The sequence below is a fragment of the Zalophus californianus genome, chromosome 12 (assembly GCF_009762305.2).
Source record: "Zalophus californianus isolate mZalCal1 chromosome 12, mZalCal1.pri.v2, whole genome shotgun sequence".
Taxonomy (NCBI): domain Eukaryota; kingdom Metazoa; phylum Chordata; class Mammalia; order Carnivora; family Otariidae; genus Zalophus; species Zalophus californianus.
In genome coordinates, this window is record NC_045606.1 from 429,265 (window position 1) to 451,395 (window position 22,131).

At 57.3% G+C, this 22,131-nt stretch overlaps 1 protein-coding gene across 2 annotated transcripts; it reads right to left on the reverse strand.

The window, feature by feature from the left end:
- Positions 1 to 718: 718 nt before the first annotated feature.
- NPC1L1 (NPC1 like intracellular cholesterol transporter 1) lies at positions 719 to 17,346 on the reverse strand. 2 transcript variants are annotated; one of them, XM_035723322.1, is made up of 19 exons: positions 16,973 to 17,338; positions 14,554 to 16,082; positions 12,626 to 12,726; positions 12,058 to 12,230; positions 11,807 to 11,935; positions 11,392 to 11,574; positions 10,807 to 10,921; positions 10,554 to 10,681; positions 10,021 to 10,158; positions 9,735 to 9,824; positions 5,221 to 5,411; positions 4,922 to 5,046; positions 4,321 to 4,447; positions 4,186 to 4,241; positions 3,274 to 3,424; positions 2,925 to 3,156; positions 1,842 to 1,955; positions 1,600 to 1,762; positions 719 to 1,234 (listed from the first exon to the last, which is right to left on the reverse strand). In XM_035723322.1, exons 1-19 carry the CDS (start codon positions 17,024 to 17,026, stop codon positions 1,041 to 1,043), a joined length of 3,993 nt encoding a protein of 1,330 aa, XP_035579215.1. In that variant the 5' UTR covers positions 17,027 to 17,338; the 3' UTR covers positions 719 to 1,040. The 2 variants fall into 2 exon arrangements, 1 of the variants encoding a protein (XP_035579215.1); XR_004819464.1 differs by lacking the exons at positions 719 to 1,234; positions 1,600 to 1,762; positions 1,842 to 1,955; positions 2,925 to 3,156; positions 3,274 to 3,424 and having other exon boundaries at positions 4,869 to 5,046; positions 16,973 to 17,346.
- Between the last annotated feature and the right edge of the window lie 4,785 nt (positions 17,347 to 22,131).

The following is a 22,131-nucleotide window of genomic DNA, read 5'->3' on the forward strand; positions in this document are numbered from 1 at the left end:
GGAGGGAGGCCCCCTCATCCACTGCTGGCAGGAGTGTGAAGAGGGGAGCAGCTCTGGGGAGTCTTTGTTTGTACCCGTACATTACCTTGCCAACACCACCTCCAGGTAGCTCTCCCACATATACACCAGGAGACCTGTAAATACATGCTCAGCCTCATAGAGTTTCCTGCTCTGTACCTGAAATCCCATACGTGAGATAAATTTCAGGAATTAGGTTTTTAGAAAAGTAATATGATGCTTATGCTGTTTTAGATAATACACCCCATCAGTGCCTGTGCCTGCACACAATGTAATCAGACTCATCAACGGGCCAAATGTCTGGCCACTCCCATCAAGGACAGCAAAGGGTATAAATAGCCCATTCATGAAACATATAAATAGACACATCTTGTCTGGTCAGTTTTTGCCACCAAATGAGTTTGTCCCAAACTAACAAAGGAAAAAGACAACAAACTAGATTTTCAGAGATTTGGGGATTTGGAAATTCCATATGAGTGATTATCGAGGTGTAGTGGAAAAGTGATTGGGGGCGTTGTGCCCAGCAGCAGAGGGAGGGATAAAACCACCGTGTTGGTTCACACAGGGGAGTCCGGTGGGGCCACCGCGACCACTGGGCAAGGTCTACGGGCCCCCTGTGAATAAATCTAACATGCGTGTGGCCTGGGAAACGCGCTGTGAAAGTGGACGCCAAGTATGCTTCCACTTATGAAACATTTTTAAATGTGAAATAATACTATATATTGTTTACATACAGATATATGGAATTAAAGTTTAAAAACTCGCAGGAGGAAGGATCTGCTGAGAAGAGGACGCTCCACCTCTGTGGGGTCTGGACACACGCCAAGTTCGAGAGGCAGGAACCGGTCACCCCCACGCTGCCGCTGGCCACCTTCAGCATAATCGTGTCCTCATGGGTACAACCCGGTGGCCAGAGAAGGTCCCACCACAGGCACCCCCGTGGGGACAGCCTCTCCCAGACCCTGTGTGGGAGAACAAGTCAAGAGGCCCCCACGAGGGGACCCGGGTGGCCCCCGCTGTCATCAGAACTCGTGTCCACTGCGGGGCAGAAAACCGTAAAGGCCGCTCTTGGCGGGAGGTTCGAAGCCGTAGTTGACGTAGGTGCTGCTGGCCGTGGATGTCGGGCTCGGGTGGCTCGGGCAGGAGGCCATCCTGGCCCTGGCAGCCTCTTCCATCTGCTTCTGCTCCAGCACTAGAGCTGCGTTGACATCAGGCCCTGCAGGGGAACAGCCACAGAGGACGGCGGTCAGGGGGCCATGCGCTGAGCAGGAGGCTCCTCCCTGCCCTGAGTCTGTCAGCGGCAGGAGGAACGGCTTCTCTTAGCAAGGAGGGTTTGCTGGGTGCTGCCACCGGACGTTCCAGGAAGAAAGGAGAGAGGGGTTCGCAGGCGGGCGGGGATCTGCTCTGCAAGACAGATGTGGGGGGCGATAGGAGGGGCGCGGCCGGCTGTGTGGGAGGCGCCCTGCTGGGCTGGGGCGGGGGGGGGGGGGGCAGGGGGCGGGGCCGCCGTGTGGGAGGTGCCCTGCTGGGTGCAGGGGTGCGGCAGGCCCTGCCCCCGTGCGCAGGCGCCTGGGCACTCACCCAGGTAGCTGAGGACCACTGGCAGGAGGACCAGGCCGTGCAGCAGGCCGAGCACGGTGATGAGGAGGTTGAGGCGGAAGAAGAAGATCTGGATGAGCTGCGCCTTGGCCAGGCCCAGGACGAGGATGCCGGGCAGGTTGGTCATGGCCACGCCAGCGAACACCTGGGGGGTCACAGGCAGGCGTGAGGCCGGGCCCGGGGCGACGGGCGGAGGGGTGTAGGGGGGCGGCGGGCCCACTCACCGCGCTGCCCATGAAGACGGTGGCCTCCTTGGCCCTCTCCAGCCGCGTGGGCTGGGTGCTGACCGCAAAGGCGCGGGTGATGTGCGACACGAACTCCACGGAGATGCCCACCGCCTGGGGGCAGAGGGGGGGGGCGTTAGGCAAGGGCCGGAGCACGGAGATGCCCACCGCCTGGGGGCAGAGGGGGGGGCGTTAGGCAAGGGCCGGAGCGCGGAGATGCCCACCGCCTGGGGGCAGAGGGGGGCGTTAGGCAAGGGCCGGAGCGCGGAGATGCCCACCGCCTGGGGGCGGGGGGGGGCGTTAGGCAAGGGCCGGAGCGCGGAGATGCCCACCGCCTGGGGGCAGAGGGGCGCGTTAGGCAAGGGCCGGAGCGCGGAGATGCCCACCGCCTGGGGGCAGAGGGGGGGGGCGTTAGGCAAGGGCCGGAGCGCGGAGATGCCCACCGCCTGGGGGCAGAGGGGGGCGTTAGGCAAGGGCCGGAGCGCGGAGATGCCCACGGCCTGGGGGCAGAGGGGGGGCGTTAGGCAAGGGCCGGAGCGCGGAGATGCCCACCGCCTGGGGGCAGAGGGGGGGGCGTTAGGCAAGGGCCGGAGCGCGGAGATGCCCACCGCCTGGGGGCAGAGGGGGGGGGCGTTAGGCAAGGGCCGGAGCACGGAGATGCCCACCGCCTGGGGGCAGAGGGGGGCGTTAGGCAAGGGCCGGAGCACGGAGATGCCCACCGCCTGGGGGCAGAGGGGCGCGTTAGGCAAGGGCCGGAGCGCGGAGATGCCCACCGCCTGGGGGCAGAGGGGGGCGCGTTAGGCAAGGGCCGGAGCGCGGAGATGCCCACGGCCTGGGGGCAGAGGGGGGGGCGTTAGGCAAGGGCCGGAGCGCGGAGATGCCCACGGCCTGGGGGCAGAGGGGGGGCGTTAGGCAAGGGCCGGAGCGCGGAGATGCCCACCGCCTGGGGGCAGAGGGGGGCGCGTTAGGCAAGGGCCGGAGCGCGGAGATGCCCACCGCCTGGGGGCAGAGGGGGGGCGTTAGGCAAGGGCCGGAGCGCGCGGGCCACGGAAGGCAGCAGAGTGTCGAGTGAAGACGGGTTACCGTGACCAGGTTGATGAGGGACACGGCGTTGTAGCTGATGCCCCACAGGGCCATGAAGCCCACAGTGTCCACGAGGATCATGATAATGGAGAACAGGTTGAGGAGGCCCGAGCGCAGGTCCATGCCCAGCAGCAGGCAGCAGACGATGAAGGTGGGCAGCAGGCAGATGGCCAGCATGAAGAGGCCCTCGGGGACCACGTTCAGGTACTGCTCGTAGAACACGTTGGTGATCCTGTGGGGGGCGGAGCGCTGTCACCGCTGGGGCGCGTGGCCTCCGTGTTGGGCTCCGCGCGCCCCGGGGACCCTCTCTGCTCCTGCTGCCCTCGCCGCCCCCACCGCCGGGCCTCACGTGTAGGGGAAAACCTCGAAGGCCGGGTCGGTGCCCGGCACCTGCCGCAGGTGGGCGGTGATGTTGGCCGCCAGCGCGCGCGACGCCCGCAGAGCCTCCGTGTAATCCTGCGAATTCCGCAGCGGCTTGTGGTAGGCCATGAACCGCGAGGCTGCGCCCGCGCGGGGGGGGGGGGGGGGGGGGGGGAGAACACAGGAAGGGCAAGGTCAGAGCCCCCTGCAGGCACCCTCAGACCCTGGGGCACACCCGACTGCGACCAGGGTGGGGAGGCCACCCCGATGGAATATTCTTCCGTTGTGAGCAAGGGGCCCAGCCTGCGGGATTCACACTGCAGCCCTGCAGCCGGTCCTGCCCCCGCGGGAGCCCCGGGCCCAGCCGGCCTCTGCCGGGGGGACCCCTAAAGACACCGCCCAGATAAACCCAGATGCTGCTGTGCTCTAGGGTTTCAAAACACGCATTGGATTTTTTCAAATTAAGTCAATTACTTTTCCAATGTGCATCTTCCTAGAGGGAAGATCCAGAAGGAGAGGCAGAAATGCAGAAGCGGTTCAGCGGATAGGGTGACTGCAGGGCAGGGGCAATCGTCATCCGTTTAGCCAGCTGCCCACATTTGCGGTGATTTGTGCATGTGAGTAAGGGGTGTGGCTAACCCCCCAGCACTGGAAGCGTCCAGGAGTGTCTCCCTGACTGAGGATTTGGGGGCGGGAGAAGGAAGCAGGGCAGACAGGGGTGAAGTCTGAGAACGGGGAGCTGGGTAACATGGCCTCTGAGGACAGGGCCAGGGCAGGTGGAAGGCTCCCAATGAAGGAGGAAGGGGAGAAGATTGCAGATTGAGAGGCTCTTCCCTGGGGCTTGTGGTGACCCCCAGGGCCGCTAACTCTGACCTTCCCTGCCGGGTGAGGCCACACTTACCTAAAATCTGGCCATTGGGTCCCAAATGCACGGAGGTGTTATACGCTGCCAATCCCCTGCAAGGCCGGAGCAAAGGCTTAATCAGGGACCTCGGCCACCCTCGCAGACCGTCTGTGCTTCCCACCCCAGGCTTACCCTTTAGGACACCGGATGTTGGGCGGGTCACTGAGGAACCAGGGAAGGTACTTGTGAAACTGCTCCTCTGAGGGCCGGAGAGGGCCCAGCGTGAAGTTCATGCAGTTCTTCCAGCAGGCCAGGGAGTCTGCAAAGACAGCGGGGGCTCTGGGCAGTGCCCCCCCCCGGGCTGGGCAGCCCCCCATTGCCATCCAGGTGCCCAGGCACTGCCGCCCCCGAAACATGCAGCACGCATGTGGCACATGTGCTCTGGAGGAGGAGGGGTTCCCCTCTCGGTCATGGAAACCACCAGCAACTATAGCAGGTGAGGAAGCCAAGTGTAGGGCAAAGAAACGACCCCCTTCGGCCTCCCCACTCCACCGACAAATGCAGCTACTCGGGGCCAGAGCCACATGCTACACTCGGCTCTCCCCCTTCTACCACCCGTGAGATCACAACTCGGGGGGTGCTCACCCCCACAGGTGCCCCAAGCCTGTGCCCCCACCCTCACTGACCCTGCGAGAGTGCGGGAGGGGCTAAGAGGGCCTAGCCATGCTCCCCTCGCTTGCCTCAGTTTCCCCAAGCTGTGGTAGGCCGGAAGCCCCCAGAGGCCCTGACTCACTGACGGTCGAGGGGCAGAATTCGCCTTTATGAGCACCAAAGGCATAAAGGCGGCAGCAGGAGGATGGCGTCAGCCAGTCTATGAAGTCATCCACCCAGGAGGAGGCAGGGATGGCCAGGTAAGACCTGAGGGTCAGGGGAGAGGACGCTGGGGGGGCAGGACCTGCTGGGCAGGCAGTGAGTCCTTCCCGGGGCCCACCCCCCCCCCAGGCACAGGGCAGTGGGAAGACAGGTGGGTGAGGTCAAGGAGTCTGGAAGGGGGGGTGGGGGGCACAGACAGGGCTTGGCTGGGGCACTCACTCCTCAGGGAACTCGGTGGCATACTGTATCTTCTGGGTTAAGGAGTAGCTGTCGCATCCCGCACTAGAGCAAATGGCATTCATACCCGCCTTGCTGGAGAAGTCGTAGCCCCCCGTGGTGACAAAGTAGACTGGAGCTCCCACCTCAAAGTAGTGGTTCAGATTGAAGAAATAGTCCAGCAGGTATGAATCCTGAGGGGACGGAGTAGAAGGTACCAGGCACCCATCCCCCCACCTGGACACCCCTGCGCCAGAGGCACCTGTCTGATAGACATAGTTTGGAGCTCAGGGGTCTGCTGAGGGCTTGCAGCTCCCAGGGAAAGGCCCAGAAGCTGAATAGTGGTCAATGCCAGTTGCCTTCAGCGCTCAGCATGGTAGCGGCTGCCCGGCCACACGCGGGCACTTTGCACACGGCTTGCGGGGCCCAGCATGGGACAGGAGCACCCCGGCCCCTAAAGATCACGGGTTTGCACTCTGATTGCTGAGTGCTGCTCTGATTTCAGTGGTGCAGAGTCGGGCTGCCACCGTCAGCCCCCTCCTCGAGCTGGCAAGCCTGCTGAGATGTTTAAGTGACTAGTGATAGGTTTATTAATTTTCCTCACCATGTTTTCCCTTTTCTCCCTTTTGGCAGGCAGATGTAGAAGGAATGGGACATTCAGAAGCAACCACAAATACAAGAGAAGTCACCGCATGTTACAGTACCAGGGAAAGGCTCAGGCTCAGAAAAGGTCTGATAAGTCTTTAATTTTACTCCTCAGGCTAATCTTCAAAACAGAGACACCAGCAACAATCACATTTCTTTTTTTAAAGCAAACCCCCTGGGAAGGGGGAGAATCTGATCTTTAGAGTTACCATACGATAAGACTCAACTGTCCATTTCTCAACAACAACCATCCCAGACACTCATCAGACACTTTAAAACACCTATCTTAGGGATGCTCAAAGAGCATCCAGACAAAGCCAAGAAAAGAAAGTATGGACAAAATGGAATGATCAACCAATAGAAAAAATAAAACAGAATCCAGAAAGGAATCTTGGAGCTGGAAAGTACGAGGACTACATGAAAATTTCTGGTCATAGATTACATGATCTTACATACATGAAACTCTAAAATTCCATCCCAAACCCCTTAAAACTAGTAAATAAATTGAGCAAGATTGCAAGTTACAAGATCAAACATAAAAATCAGTCGCATCTCTATACACGAGCACTGACTAACCCAAACAGGAAACTAGGGAAAGCCTAGTTACAATAGCATAAAAAGAATAAGGTACTTAGGAATTAATGTTGCCCAAGGGGTGAATGGACTGCACACTGGCAACCACACAGCATCGCCGAAAGAAATTAAAGAACACACAAATAAGTGGGAAGACATCTGCGTTCATGGGCCAGAAAACTGACTATGGTCCGCTACAGAGTCTCCAGATTCAGTGCAATCCTGTCCAGATCCCAATGACCTTTCTTGCAGAAATAGAAAAATCCATCCTAAAATCCACAAGGGACTCCAAATAGCCCAAACAATCTTTAAAAGAAGAATAAAGTTGGAGGACTCAGGGCGCCTGGGTGGCTCAGTCAGTTGGGAGTCTGACTCTTGATTTTGGCTCAGGTCATGATCTCAGGGTCATGGGATCCAGCCTTCCATTGGGCTCCACACTCAATGGGCACTCTGCTTGGGATTCTCCCTCTCCCTCTGCTCTTCCCCACGTTCGCTCGCTCTCTCTCTTTCTCTCAAATAAATAAATAAATAAATAATTTTTTTTAAAAAGTTGGAGGACTCACATTTCCTGATTTCAAAACTTGCCACAAAAATACAGTAATCAAAGCAGTGAGGTGCCAGCATGAAGACAGACACATAGAACAACCAAATGGAAGAGCAAGCCCAGACATAAACCTGGGCATATATGGCGACATGGAATTTGACAAAGAAGCCCAGGCCATTCAGTGGGGAAAAGAAGTCTCCTCAACAGATGGTGCTGGGACATTGGGACATCCACACACAAAAGAATGAAGTTGGACCTTCAAAAATATACACAACTATAGCAGCAATGTCCACAAGAGCCAGACTGTGGAAAGAGCTCAGATGTCCATCAACAGATGAATGGATAAAGAAGATGTGGTACATATATACAATGGAATATTATGCAGCCATCAAAAAGAAGGAAATCTTACCACTTGCAACAACATGGATGGAACTGGAGAGTATTATGCTAAATGAAATAAGTCAATCAGAGCAAGACAAATACCATATGATCTCACTCACATGTGGATTATAAGAAACAAAACAAAGGATCACGGGAGAAGGGAGGGAAAAATAAAACAAGATGAAATCAGAGAGGGAGACAAACCATAAGAGACTCTTAACCTAGAAATCAAACTGAGGGTTGCTGGAAGGGAGGTGGGTGGGGTGATGGGGTAACTGGGTGATAGGCATTAAGGAGGGCACGTGATGTAATGAGCACTGGGTATCATATGCAATTGATGAATCACTGAACTCTATCTCTGAAACTAATGCACTGTATGTTAACCAAATCGAGCTTAAATTAAAAAAATATATATATATATGTTATATATATGTATATAATTACATATACATAATTTTGGCTATATACTATTAAATGATTATCAAAATATCTATATCTCTTTACAAATATAGATCTGTACTCTTTCTAATGTGTTATCTCATTTATGTAAGTACATTTTCTTCTGTGATCAACTTTTACTAATGTAAAACTTGCTTTGATTTCTGTGTGCCTCATCCTAGTCAGATAATGAAGCAACTATGCAATCTATAAGAAAAACAGTTATATAAGGAAGTGTTTGTGACACAGGTATGATAATTTTTTACATTAAAAATGTAATCACAATACAAAAATTATACACAACTCTGGGGCGCCTGGGTGGCTTGGTCAGTTGAGCATCTGACTCTTGACCTCAGGTCAGGTCTTGATCTCGGGGTTATGAGTTCAAGCCCCATGCTGGGTTCCACACTGGGTTTGGAGCCTACTTAAAAAAAAAGGAAAGAAAAAAAATATATGTAACTATGTACAAAAATTAACTCAAAATGGATCCAACACTTAAGAGTTGAATTTGTAATACCCTTAGAGGAAACATAGGAGAAAAGCTTCAAGATACTGGATTTGGTGATTATTTCTTGAATGACACCAAAAGCCCAGTTAACAAACAGAAAAATAGGCAAATTGTACTTTATGAAAATGAAAAACTTTTTTTTAAAGATTTTATTTTTAAGTCATTGCTACACCCAACGTGGGGCCTGAACTCAACAACCCTGAGATCAGGAGTCACATGCTCTTCCCACTGAGCCAGCCAGGCACCACAAAACTTAAAAACTTTTGTTTATCAGAGCACACTACTGATAGAGTAGAAAGGCAACCGATAGAAATGAAGAAAACATCTGCAAATCATGTATCTGATAAGGGATTACTACCCAGAATATCTAGAGAACTCCCAAAATTCAACAAAGAAACAAAACAACAACAATAAAGCAAGCTGTAAAATGGGCAAAACACTTGAACAGACATTTCTCCAAAGAAGACACACAAATGGCCAATGAGCACATGAAAAGATGCTCGATATCACTGCTCATCAGGGAAAGCAGATCAAAACCTCAATGAGATGCCCCTTCACACCCGTCAGGACAGCTGCCATTGAAACAGAAAAAGAAAAAAGCCAGAAACAAGTGTTGGCATGGACAGGGAGACATCGGACTCCTGGAGAGCCATAGAGGGGATCATAAAACAGAACAGCTACGTGGAAAACAGTATGGTGGTACTCAAAAAACTAAAATTAGAATTATGATCTGTTCCAGCAGTTCCACCTCTGGGAACACATCCCAAAGCAGGTTCTGGAAGAGACAGCTGTGCACCCGTGTTCACGGCAGCGTCATTCCCAGCCGCTCAGACCCGGAAGGAACCGTGTCCGTAGCAGACAAATGATGGATAAACAAAATGTGGGGTGTGTGTATGAAAATCCTCAGCCTGGAAGAGGAAGGACACTCTTGACACCTACTCCAGCGTGGATGAACCTGGAGGACGCGATGCTGAGTGGAATGAGCCACACACACAGGACACACTGTAGGGTTCCCATTCTGGGAGCTCAGATGTCCATCTGAGAGGCGTCCAATCCACAGAGACGGAGAGGAGACGGTGGGCACCAGTGCAGGGGGACCACAGGGGGGTCGGTGGGTGTCCACAGGCAGGTGGGATCATCCTCGATGCTGTCCCCCTCAGATCCTACATGTGCTCCAGCCCCTCACACCTCTCTTCTACCCACGAGGCTCTCCAACTCCTTGAGCCACAGAGTCTTGCCTCCCACAGAGCCCCATGGGGCCTGGGCATTCACGAACTGATTCAGCTTCCCTCCCCAGGTCAGCACTGTGAACAGCCCTGTACCGCCCACCAAGCCCCTGGCCCCTGCCGTCCACCAGCCATGTGCGCTGACCCTCCTGAACCCCAGGGGAGCAAGGCCACCAACTAGAGGTCACCAGGCGCAGCTCACCTTGGGCAGGGCCAGCTCCTGATCCAGTCCCACGCTGATGTGGCACATGAAATAGAGCCCCACTCCAAACAGGCCCATGAACAGCAGTAGCTGAGGAGGTAGGGGGATATTCTGGAGCTGGGCAGACTTGAATCCCAGCCACCCCTGTGCTTGAGCCCCGGGGCCTGGGCAAGCTGTCGACCCCTTCGCAGGCAGGCAGGACCAGGGGCCAGGCTGAGCAGACCCTCCCATCCCCGCTGCCCCAGGGGTGGGAGGACCCCCAAGCCGCGCCTCCCACCCCACTCACCACAACCACGCGCGTGACCCTGTGCAGCAGGAGTGGGACATAGAACTTCCGGAAGAATCGGAGCAGGAGCCCCTCGCTTTGGTCAGGTGGGGGCAGCTTCGGGGCACCAACGCAGGGGCAGACATCCAACCGGGAGGCCTAGAGCGAAGCAGTCCCTCGGGGTGGCCCCAAAGCAGCCCTGGGCACTGCCTCCCCCCACCCCCACCCCCGCCCCGCAGAAGTGCCTTGCAAGGGGACGTGCCAGAGTGCTGTGTTGTTTGTTTTTCTCTCTTGATTAAACACCTCTAAACTTTGCACTGTCGCAGAAACACTAGCTCCCCGTCAACATCTCACTTCCATTTTTTTCTAGACCTTTTGTACTTTGCAGGTTTGATCATATTCCCCTAAATCACCTTTTCTCTGGGGCCCTGGGGGCTTCGTGGCCCACACATCCCAGCATGCTCTCCCTGCATCCAGCCCCACTCTCTGATCCCTGCCCCCCATCCCCACAGAGATGAGGCCAGGCGGGCCCCTGGGTCCTGCACCACCCCTACCTCCTGCCTCCTGCTGTCCAGGGAAAACAGGGCCACGAAGGCGGACACCTGGAGCAGGAAGTCGAGGATGATCGCAAAGCCAGAGGTCAGGGCAAAGGTTCTCACAGCTGGCATGGGGGTCAGGGCCCCTGGGGGTGCAGGGGTGAGTCTCAGGGCGAGGCGTCTGCTCAGAGCAGTGGAGGGAAGGGGGCTGCCCACACCTAGTGCCCCCAGCCCTCCTGTGGCCTGGCGGGGAGGGGCTGCCCAGGCTCACCAAGAAAGAAGCAGATGGCCTCAGACAGGCTGCAGAGCAGCATGCTGGGGGCCACTCTGCCCAGCGCGCGGCCAGTGTGCTCCTCTCGCCGCTCTCCAGGCCTCCGAGGCAGCCTCTGAGTGGGCACATCAGGGACAGGGTCCAGAGCCGGCCATGGGCAGGGAGCTGGCCCGTGCCCGTGCTCCACCCCACCCCACCCCCGTCAGGAGCAGATCCCTCGAATGCTCTGCTCTCTGCCTTATCCACTTTGCGGGGTCTGGCCCAGAGACACGCTTGGCACGTTTGGGGACGTCCATAGCTTGTTCCAACATATCCCCAGGTCCCTCAATGTCCACCGACAGGAGAGCCTAGATCAACTCAGACTGTGCGTCCGTGGCATGCCACGGAGGAGGCCGTGACGCTCATAGAGGGCATGATGGCCCGAGGGAGAGCGAGTGCAGGGGACACAGGCGCCGTGAAGTGACCCGGAACCCTCTGATCTCTACAGGAACCTGGGACATGCATGCACGAGCAGAGCTGGCCAGAAGCCCGGGGGGTGCAGGGCCGCCCCTGCGAGAGGGGGAGACCGCCCCCCCGCCCTCTCACCTGGTACTCCAGAACAAAAATGAAGATGTTGTCGGCCCCCACGGCAAGCACCAGGAAAGGCACCACCTGAAGGATCACCAGGGAGGAGGGCACGCCCAGGTAGGAGAAGAAGCCCATGGCCGCCGTGACTGCTCCCAGCACCACCGCCACCCCGCCCAGGCCCAGCGTGACCTTGGAGTCCACCTGCAACGGGACCAGGCTCAGCCTCCGGGCTGCACCCCGCGGGAGCCTGCGCCTCTCCCGCAGCACGCCTTGTTGGGTGTTCTAAAGCTCAGCTCTGCGTCTGCTCCAGGGCGGCCTGTCCGAGAGCAGGACACCTCCAAAAAGCATTACCCTTCGGGAAGCCCCTGTGGGGAAGGTTCTGGATGTCTGGACAAGCCACCCCGCCGTGCCCCCGCCCCCCCCGAGTTCTCACCAGCACCCGGCGCCAGCTGGAGTATCTGCCCAGGGCCAGGGAGATGTACAGGAAGATGACGATGTAGCTGATCCCGAAGATGGGCAGGTCCTGGGCCGTGGTGCGGTTGATCTCGTCCTCCAGGGAGCGCTGCAGACACACAGCCCAACAGCACTGACCCAGTGGGGCTGCGGGACGGGGAGGAACCCACCTGAGGTCCCCCCCACACCGGGGTCCTCCGCCCCCGCAGAGCCAGGGACCCCGAAACCTACCTCCGCCATGAACGCGACCTGGAACCTGCCAGCTGAACTCTGCTGGAAGGCCTTCACCTCCTTCAAGAAGGCCGCTTCCCAGAGCTTGGCGCTCTCCAGCCGGGGGTCCCCAGGGGCATAGTTGTTGAGGGAGAAGGTCATGAACAGGGCCTCTGCCTCAGAGTAGTCCTTCCCTGGGATGAGAAATGCTCAGCCACCCTCCTTCCTCACCCCTGCTCCCTTCCCCGACTCCAGCCTCACCCCTGCTCCCCTCCCCACTCCAGCCCCACCCCTGCTCCCCTCCCCACTCCAGCCCCACCCCTGCTCCCCTCCCCACTCCAGCCCCACCCCTGCTCCCCTCCCCACTCCAGCCCCACCCCTGCTCCCCTCCCCACTCCAGCCTCACCCCTGCTCCCCTCCCCAACCTTGCGTGTCCAAGTCATTGTCTAACCCCTCCCCCGACCCCCCTCTCTCGGCCAAGAGCAGGTGGCCACCCCCAAGCAGCAAGATCCCATCACCATTCCTTCCCACCACTCCTCCTGCCCCATACTGCCCCCTCGCTGGCCTGCCCTGGGGCCACCAGGCTTACCTTTGTAACCCCCCACGGCAAGGAAGGGGAAGACCGGGCCCCCGTAGTCAGCTATGCAGCTCAGGGCTAGGGCCGTGCCATCCTTGAAGGTGAGCGGGGCGCTGGGGGCAGAAGGAAGGATCTTTCCCGGCCCTGTGCCCGCTGACAGACCCGGCACCCAGCCCCAGGCTGTTAGCGCCAGCACCTGCCCCCGTGGTCAGAACCATTTCTCTCAAAGGACTTCATGCGGCCCAGCCCACGGTGGACCCTCTCCCCACACACCTGCCCGAGGCTCCGGGCTCAGGGACACAGCCCAGACAAGGTGGGTGGGCATCACATACATGGCCCCCTGGGGGGACCCCAGGACTTCGCCCCTGGAGTCAGCACAAGACAGCTGCCCGGGCCTCGCACTGCTCAGCCTCTTCCCTCGCCAGCCTGGAACCCTCCAGGCCCTGAGTTCAGATCCTTCTTTCTGCGGACAGGTGACCAGCCCAGGACCTTGGGCACGTCTCTACTAAGCCTTCCTGCAAGCATACCTTGGGCACCTGGACAAAGTGCTCTTTGCGAGTGACCACGTCGGGCACCAGCTGTCCTGGGCGTGCTGGTTGCCCTGTAACCTGGAGCAGCTCACTACACCCCTGGGCCCATTTTCCTGTCTCGAATGGGGATCATCAGGCCACCCAAGAGCTGTTGTGAGCATCCAACACCAAAATAAAGCCAACATGAGGACTGCGCCTGGGGCCAGAGCTTCCACCCTGACCCGCTAGTTCTGAGGGCCAGCTGGGGCCGAGGCACAGACTCTGGGAAGTGGCCCAAACCATGGGCTTCCCCAGGGGGTGGAGCCCTGGGTCTCTCTCCTCTAATCCAGTGGTTCTCAGTGTGGCGTCAGGGCCCAGGGTCTGCAAGGCCAAACCTATTTTCATGATAACACTACGATGCTCTTTGCCTTTCCCCCTCATTTGCCCTCGGATATAAGGGGTACAGACGGTTCACCAACATGGCTTCAGACTCCATATTGCAACTAACGTCTAGAAAACAACCACCTGCTGACTCTGACATAGTATCAAAGGTAACCCCAGGTATGTCGAAGGCTGTCGCAACATGCCTCCCTCATCTGGCCACACAGGGGCGAGGTCAAGTGTTCTCACTTGCCTCCGACCAACAGACCACATGCAGATGCCAGGATCCAGCTGTCTTCTATTAAGTGAGACACTATGCTACCTCTGTGGACATGCAATGGGCTCATTACTGTGATTTGTAAAGAACTAATACAGATTTTTTCATTTCTCAGTTTTGCTTTCTCGTGTGGGAGGTGTCAGTAGATAGAACCTGTGTTCTGTCTAGAGCTCTGTGGGGACTTGGGTCTCTCCAGACGCTGAGAACCTCTGCCTGCTGCAGCCTCAGAGAGCCTCAGCCACTGCCTGCCCACCTGCTGCCCTCCAGGCCGTGGTGGCCCGGGAGTCCTCACTCCCAGCCCCGAGGCCCAGAGGCCTCAGCATCCTGGTTCACACTGCGGCAGAGTGGAGGCCGCTGGGGACCGAACCCAGAAAGCACCAGGCTGTGTGGCTGCCTCCTGCACAGGGGCACCCAGCCCAGGTGCGTGGAACCTGAGATGAGCCCCAGCCCCTGCCCTGGCCCGAGAGCACCTTGCGGGGGACCCTGCTGGCCTCAGGGGCCCGCACAGAAGCCCACGCACGTGTGGGGCTGTCACATTGCTCTGTAACACACAAAGCAAGGACGCGCAAGGGTGCCACTGCTATGTCCGAGTGGAGTCGGAACCAGGGAGGCCGAGATGGCCCCCTGCAAATCTGCAACAGCGAGTGGGGCCCGTGGGGGAGGCTTGGGGGGAGAGGGTGTGGTGCAGCCCCTGAGACCGAGACGCTGAGCCACGCAGCAGCCCAGGGGCTGCGAGGCCCTGGCGCCCACCACAGCCCCGGCTGGGCACTCACTTGGCGCAGTAGAGGAAGTGGTCCCTCCAGTCCACCTGGGAGGTGTGCCCCATGAGCGTCTGGTTGGCGGTGAGCAGCAAGCGCGTGCGGTTGTTCTGGAAATACTGCAGGAGGCTGTTGACACAGCAGTCGGAGAGACTGGCGTTGTGCGGGTTGAGGGGCGCGAAGCAGATGTCCTGCAGCGAGATGTTGCGCTGCTCCGCGGGCGACCACACCTGCAGGTGCCGCAGCCTCTCCTGCAGCTCCAGTAGCTCCAGCAGGAGGTCCGAGACCAGGATCCCGCTGAAGTTCTTGGGCCCAAGCAGCAGGGAGTCGTAGCGGTAGCTGGGCTGGTTGGGGGCCCGCAGGATCACCTGGTTGGTCCGGAAGAAGGGGCCGAAATGCTGGTCGTGGAACGCCTTCTCACTGCGGGCTTGGCTGCTGGGGGCCGACCACAGCTCCACGGGGTCCGTGGTCAGCTCCACAAAGGCCAGGCCTCCCGACAAGGCCACCACCACTGCGATGGACAGGAAGAGGACGGTCAGCGGCCACGAGGCCACCCACGTGCCCCAGCCCTGGAAGCACCGGCTAAGGACGGTGTGGGTGGTGAGACTGAGTCTGTCAGACAGGCTTATGCCCGCCTTGGGGCCCGGCGTCTTTTCCCGGCGGCGGGCCGAGGCCAGGCAGGTCCCCACCAGGAAGGCCGTGAGCAGGGCGAGCGCAGAGCAGAGGATGATGACGAGGACCAGCCCGCCCGCCATCCGGCCCAGGTAGAAGGTGGCGTCCAGGGCCTGGGGCCGGGGGATGACCGGGCAGGACGCAGCGCAGTCCTGGCAGGAGCAGGCCTCCATGCCATTCCCCTGGGACTCGTTACAGGGCCTGACCTCTGTGTTCAGAGGCTGCATCCCGCTCCCGGGGGCCTGGCCCAGCTCCAGCAGGTGGAAGGTGATGTCCAGGGGGGCCAGGCCGTTCCCTGTGTCCCCCTGGAAATTGAGCCAGCGCTGAGCGTTGCAGAGGGCGGAGCCGTACACGCCGCACATGGTGCCCACGGCCAGTGTGGCAGCCGAGGGGATGCGCACCCGGCTGCAGGAGTCGTAGGTCCGCTGGGCGAAGCTGTTCTGGTAGAAAGCCTCGTAGGCCACCACGGCCTGGGGCCGGCTGCCCCCGCCCCCCACCACGCGGGTCACGTTGATGAAGAGGCTCTGGTCGGGGCTGCAGGTATTGTGGCAGTGTAGGTTCACGAAGTTGTCGGAGCAGGCAGGGCAGCGGGTGAGGAGGGCCTTGGTGACCGTCAGGCTCACCTCCAGGGACACCAGCTGCTTGGAGGAGCAGCAGGCGTAGGTGGTGTTGGGGCCCGTGTAGAGGCCGGGGCAGATGCGCTGCAGGAGGGCCAGGTGGTCACCTGTGACGTGGACGGCGGGCGTATTGGACAGGCAGGACACGTTCGACAGAGGGGCCAGGCCCCCGGACAGCTCCGGGTTCTTCCCACACTCATCATAGAAAGCGCAGTAGCCAGTCTGGTGGATCGGCGTGTACAGCACGCCCTGGGCCTACGGGGCAGGGCTACGTCACCACGGGCCCCAGCACCAGGCAGCGCCTCGGGAGGCTGGCGGGCAGTGCGGGCGGGAGGACCCAGGGCAGGGGCATGCGTGGGGTGGACCGCTGGGGGACCCAGGGAGAGGTGGGGTGCCTCCCACTGTGTCTGGGGGCGATGGGTGGGCAGGCACAGCCGGGCCTTCATCCTGAGTGGCGGGGGTCACTGGAGAGGGAGGTGGCTGGACAGACCTGCATTTAGCAAGGTCACGGCGGAGGGTGAGGGGGCAGGTGGGGAGAACGGACTGGGCTGGGAGAACCCTGGAGGCTGTGGCGTGGTCCTGCCGGGACCCGGTGGCCCGGCAGGTCGGGGGCTGAATCCAAGTGGCCCTGTGCCCTCGGGGCACGGTGGCTTCAAAGGTCCCGCCATCTGCCGGAGCTGCAGCCCGCGCTCGGAGGCCCAGGGCCCCTCTTGGAGATTCTGTGCAGAGCTTGCCCTGCCCTCACCTGCTTGGGGCCGAAAGCCTTCGCCCGTCCTCAGGGACATGCGAGCGACGGAGAAACTCGAGGCAAGAGCACCAGAACTCCCCCGGCCTCCAGATGCTAAATCCTCGTCAGGTGACCCCCCCTGAGCCCACCCCACAGCATCCCAGGACGGGCCCCTCCCTCACCCCTGCGCTCCCACCTCAGGCCAGGACGTCCATGGCGCACCAGCGAGGGGAGGCACCCCGTCATCCCCGGTCCCCGGGACCCCTACCTGCACCCCTGCTGGGGCCACCTGGGATCCCTCATCCGTCCACAGACCAGCGCCTCAGACTCCAGGCCCTCCTCGCCGTGGCCACGCCGCCCCCCACACAGCACCCCCCGGGCAGGCAGTGGCGGAGGGGCCGCCAGCACCCAGACTCACCAAGTGCAGGACCAGTGCCCATAGCAGCCAGCCCCTCAGGCCGGCCTCCGCCATCCCAGCGCAGGGGAAGGGGTCCGAGGGCAGTGGGGCTAGGCCACAGGCACAGCCGGGGACAGCCGAGGGCCGGCTCTTGGAGACACACAGTGCTTGTCTGGATGGCTCATGTGCTGAAACTGGGGGTGTACAGCTAGGCAGCCTCCCCGTTACGGACAGCCTGGCCTGACTCAGCTGGGGCCAATGGGGCTGAGCCTCACACCTCCCCCGGCTCCCAACTAGTTAATGATCCACCTTCTTCTGCCCTCCTGCCTTTGTCCTACTCTCTCAGTGAGCCTCCTGGTGAGGTGCTGGGGTCTCCCCTTGGCCCACTTCCCAGAGCCAGAGTTGGCCCTCCAAACCCCCAGCCACCCACCCTGCCCACCCTCACCCTGCCCAGCCTCAGACCCCCTCTCTGCCCAGCCCTCTCTCAAGACCAAGCCAGCTGTGGCTGGGATACACCCTAGCACTGTCAACCTTAGCAACAGTTGTTAATTAATATTAACAACCTGATAACAGAGGGGACAGTTAGGGGTGGAGTGACCAGTGACAAATCTCCTCCTCTGGGTGGAGGGGAAGATCAGCCCCCCGAGGCCTGACAGTGCACAGAGATCCCAGATGCGAGAGCCACAGCCTCCTCTGCCCACCTGGCTCTCCCACCCTGTCCCCCTCCCGGGCCAGGCCTGTCCCTGCCAACCCTGCAGGGGCAGTGAGACTGGGAGCCCCACGCAAACAGCACAGGTGCACGGTACTCACCTTCTGCTCCCTCCCTTGGGCTCTCCCTATCACCGGATGGACCAGACCTTGGCCCCCACGCCAAGGCTGAGCTGATAAGGGAGACTGTGGGGAGCACCTTCCGTGTGGCCGCCTACCCAAGGCAACTGCAGGAAGAAGCCTGCTATCTCTCAGATCCTGTGTCTCATGGACCCTGGCCTGACTCAGAAGAGCCACCCTAGACGTGCCAGGGAAGACAGAAGCCGAGGGGGCTCAGGCCCACCCTGAGTCAGCTCTGAGTCAGCCGTGGGTGGGGAGAAGAGTCAAGGGCCCAGGGCTGCCTGTGTGCCACCATCTGGTCCCCTCCAGGCCCCGCCCCCATACACCTGGCTGGCCCATGCGGAGACTCCAGCCCCCACTCAGGGTTTCTGTCCCTGCTCCAGGATCTTCCCCCTGAAGCAGAGCCTGAGATGGGGATTTCACTGCACATAGTTTATCACAGGTGATCCCAGATGACCCCAGCGGGGGAGCGGGGATGAGCCAGGGAATGGAAAGAAGACTGTGTGGTCTCCGGGGTCTTAGCTGAGACTCAGCCAGGCTGAGAGCAGCACCTGGACCCTGAGCAGAAGATGGACATGCTCCCCACAATCTGTGCGCTTCCCGCCAGGCCGTGTCCTGCAGAGAGACAGATCCAGCTCCTGGAGCCAGAGGCCAGCCAGTGCCAGCATGTCATTATGATGCCTTAGTTTTGGGTTTGTGTCTTTGTGCCCAACTGTAGTTCCTCGATCTTGCATTGATTCAGACCCGAGATCCTAGAGAGGAGATCAGTGTGCCAAAAGGCGCCAGGCTTATGCCCTAAGTGCACGGCTCACAGTGTCGGGTGAAGGGCTCAGACGATTGACGCCCCTGGACTGAAATGCTTTCCGCTGACACCAGCAATACCCAAGCGCCCTGGTCAGCAGCCTCGCCTTCACAGTGCACTGTCTCTGTTGTCAGACTGGAGGCCTCAGTTTCCCTTTTCCTTCGTGACGAGGGAGATGGGGTATGCCCGCTCCGGCCCAGAGAGGATTGAACGGGAGCCAGTCTCCCAGCTCAGGAGACGGCAGGGAGAGAAGCCTGCTGGGGTCCAGGTTGGCGGATGCCGGGCAGTCCGCCCCAGGCAAGTCCTGCCCCCCCCCGGGGGGGCCTTTGAAGAGTCCGAAGTCTGGGCTGAGAGGTAGGGGTCAGGCTGTGGCACTCAGCCAGAGGCGGCCCGGGCACAACACCTGGCTGGGTGTGCGTGAGACACTCTGACCAGCCCGGGTGCACTGTTGGGACTCCCTGGGCGCCAGCCTACAGGGTGAGATTTAGGGTCTGGAACCCTGATGCTATTTGCCGAAGGCCTGTGTCTGCAGTGCAGGCAAGAGATGCTTCTCTGCCCTCCCAGCCTCCTTTGCAGCTGCCTGTGGCCCTGTGATCTGGTTCTGGACAGTGTGAAGGCTTTTTTTGTTTTAAATGTCTTTTTTTTTTTTTTTTTTTTTTTTTTGGAGCAGTCTTCTGTTTACAGGAGTTCCCATACACTCCGTCATGTGCCCACAGCCCCCGGTACTAACCTCTTGCATCAGTGGGGCCCATTCGCTGAAATCGTCCTCATCCTTCTTGTGAACGGACAGAAGGTCCTCGCGCTTTATCCCTGCTGGAGCGGGCGTCAGAAATTCCTTTCCTGGGGCGCCTGGGTGGCTCAGTCATTAAGCGCCCACCTTCGGCTCAGGTCATGACCCCAGGGTCCTGGGATCGAGCCCCGCATCGGGCTCCCTGCTCAGCAGGAAGCCTCCTTCTCCCTCTCCCGCTCCCCCTGCTTGTGTTCCTGCTCTTGCTGTCTCGCTCGCTGTCAAAATAAATGAAATCTTTAAAAAAGAAATTCCTTTCCTAAGGCTGAATGCTAGTCCGTGGTGTGGACAGACCACATGGTGCCGATGAACGCCTGAGCGCTTCCACTGCTTCTCTACTGTGAGTAATGTCATGACCACGGGTGTGCAGCTTGCCTTCCAGACCCTGCTGCAGATCTCTGGGGTATGTATCTAGACGTGGGATTGCCAGGTCAATTGGCAACTCTATTTTTAACTTTTTGGGGAGCCAGCATACTGTGTCCCACAGTGGTTGCACCCTTTCCCACCCCCACCTTTTCACACCTTCCACAGGCGGCTTGCTGCTGTTTCGGTGGCAGCCATTGTGATGTTCTCATCTGCAGTTCCCTGATGATCAGCGATGTTGAGCATCTTTCACATGCTCACTGGCCATTCATACATCTTCCCTGGAGGAATGTCTATTCAAGATCCTTGTCCACTTTGTAATCAGACTGGGTGTTTTGTTCGATTATTTCTTGCTGTTGCGTTTAGGCATTGTCTATAAAATCTGGATATTGATCCTTTATCAGTTATGTGGCTTGCAAATGTTTTCTCCTGTTCTGTAGGTTGCCTTTTTATGCTATTGACAGTGACCTTGGATGCACAAAATTTTAAAACTTTCACGATGTCAAATTTGCTGATTTGCTAACTGTGCCTTTGATGTCATAGCCAATGACTCACTGACAAATCCCATGGCCCGAAGTTTTTGTCCTGGTTTCTTCTAAGAGTTTATAGTTTTAGCTTTTTTTTTTTTTTTAAGTAGGTCCCATGCCTAATGTGGAGCTTGAACTCATGATCCTGAGATTGAGAGTTGTGTGCTCCACCAACTGAGCCAGCTGGACACCCCTACAATCTATGATCCAGTTTGAGTTAATTTTTGCATATGGTGTTAGTAAGGGTCCAGCTTCATTATTTCACAAAATGGATATCCACTTTTCCAAACATTTCATGAAAAGACTGTCCTCTCTCCATTGAACAGTCTTGGCAGCCTTGTCGAAAGTCATTTAACCGTATATGCAAGGGTTTGCTTAGAGGCTGCTTATTCTGTGCCATCCCATTGGTCCATAAGACTGTCTTATGCCAGCACCATTGTCTTCATTGCTATATTTTTTTTTAGAGAGGGAGAGAACAGGGGGAGGGGCAGAGGGAGAGAGAGACTCTAAAGCAGATTCCACAACCAGCACAGAGCCTGATGCAGGGTTTGATCTCAAGACCCTGAGATCATGACCTGAGCCAAAATCAAGAATCAGATGCTTAACTAACTGAGCCCCTGATTACTATTATTTTGTGGTAAGTTTTGAAGTCAGGAAATGTGATGTCTTCCAACTTTGTTCTTTTCTCAAGAATTTGGGGTTTTTTTGTTTGTTTGTTTGTTTTTTACTATTTGAGGTCCCTTAAGATTCCAATATGAATTTTAGGATAGATTTTTTCCATTTCTGCAAACAATGACATTGGGATTTTGATAGGGATTGCATTAAATCAGTAGCTCACTTTGGATAATATCAACTATTCCAACCTGTCCATGAACATGGGGTTCTGTTCCAGTTACATTTCCTTTAATTTCTTTCAGCAATGTCTTCTCATTTTCAGTGTATAGATCTTTCACTTCCTTGGTGCAGTTAATTCCTAAGTATTTTATTCATTTTGGTGTTATTGCAAATGGAATTTTTTCCTCAATTTCCTTATCAGTTTGTTCATTGTTCTTGTATAGAAATGCAACTGATTTTTGTGTGTTGACTTTGCAACTTTGCTAAATAAATTTATTTTTTTCTTTCAAAGATTTTATTTATTTATTTGACAGAGCGAGACACAGAGAGGGAACAAAAGCAGGGGGAGTGGGAGAGGGAGAAGCAGGCTTCCCGCAGAGCAGGGAGCCCAATGCAGAGCTCGATCCCAGGACTCTGGGATCAGGACCCGAGCTGAAGGCAGACGGCCAACGACTGAGCCACCCAGGTGCCCCATAAATTTATTTGTTCTAACAGGTATTTTTGTGAAGTCTTTAGGGTTTTTTACATATAAGACCATATCATCTGCAAACAGAGATCATCTCACTTCTTCCTTTCCAGTTTGGATTCCTTTTTTTTCTCCTTCTCCCCTAACTGTTCTGGTTGTACTACGCTCGATGGGAGTGGTGACGTGGGCATCACTATCTTATTCTTGATCTTAGAGGAAAATCTCTCAGTCTTGCACCACTGAGTATGACGTTTGCTGTGGGTTGTTCTTAGATGACTTTTATTTGTTGAGATATTCCTTCTACTCATTGTCTTTTGAGTATTTTTATCATGAAAGCATGTTGGATTTTGTCACATGCTTTTTCTCCATCAACTGAGATGTTGTAAATAGGAAACTTGATGGGCTTTCCCCCTACATTTTGTTGATGTGGCGTATTACACCAATTGACTTTGCATGGTGAACCATCCTTGCATTTGTTTAATAAATCCTACTTAGTCATGGTGTTTAATCCTGTTAATATGTGCTGAACTCTGTTCACTAGTATTTTGTTGAGGATTTTTGCATCAATATTCA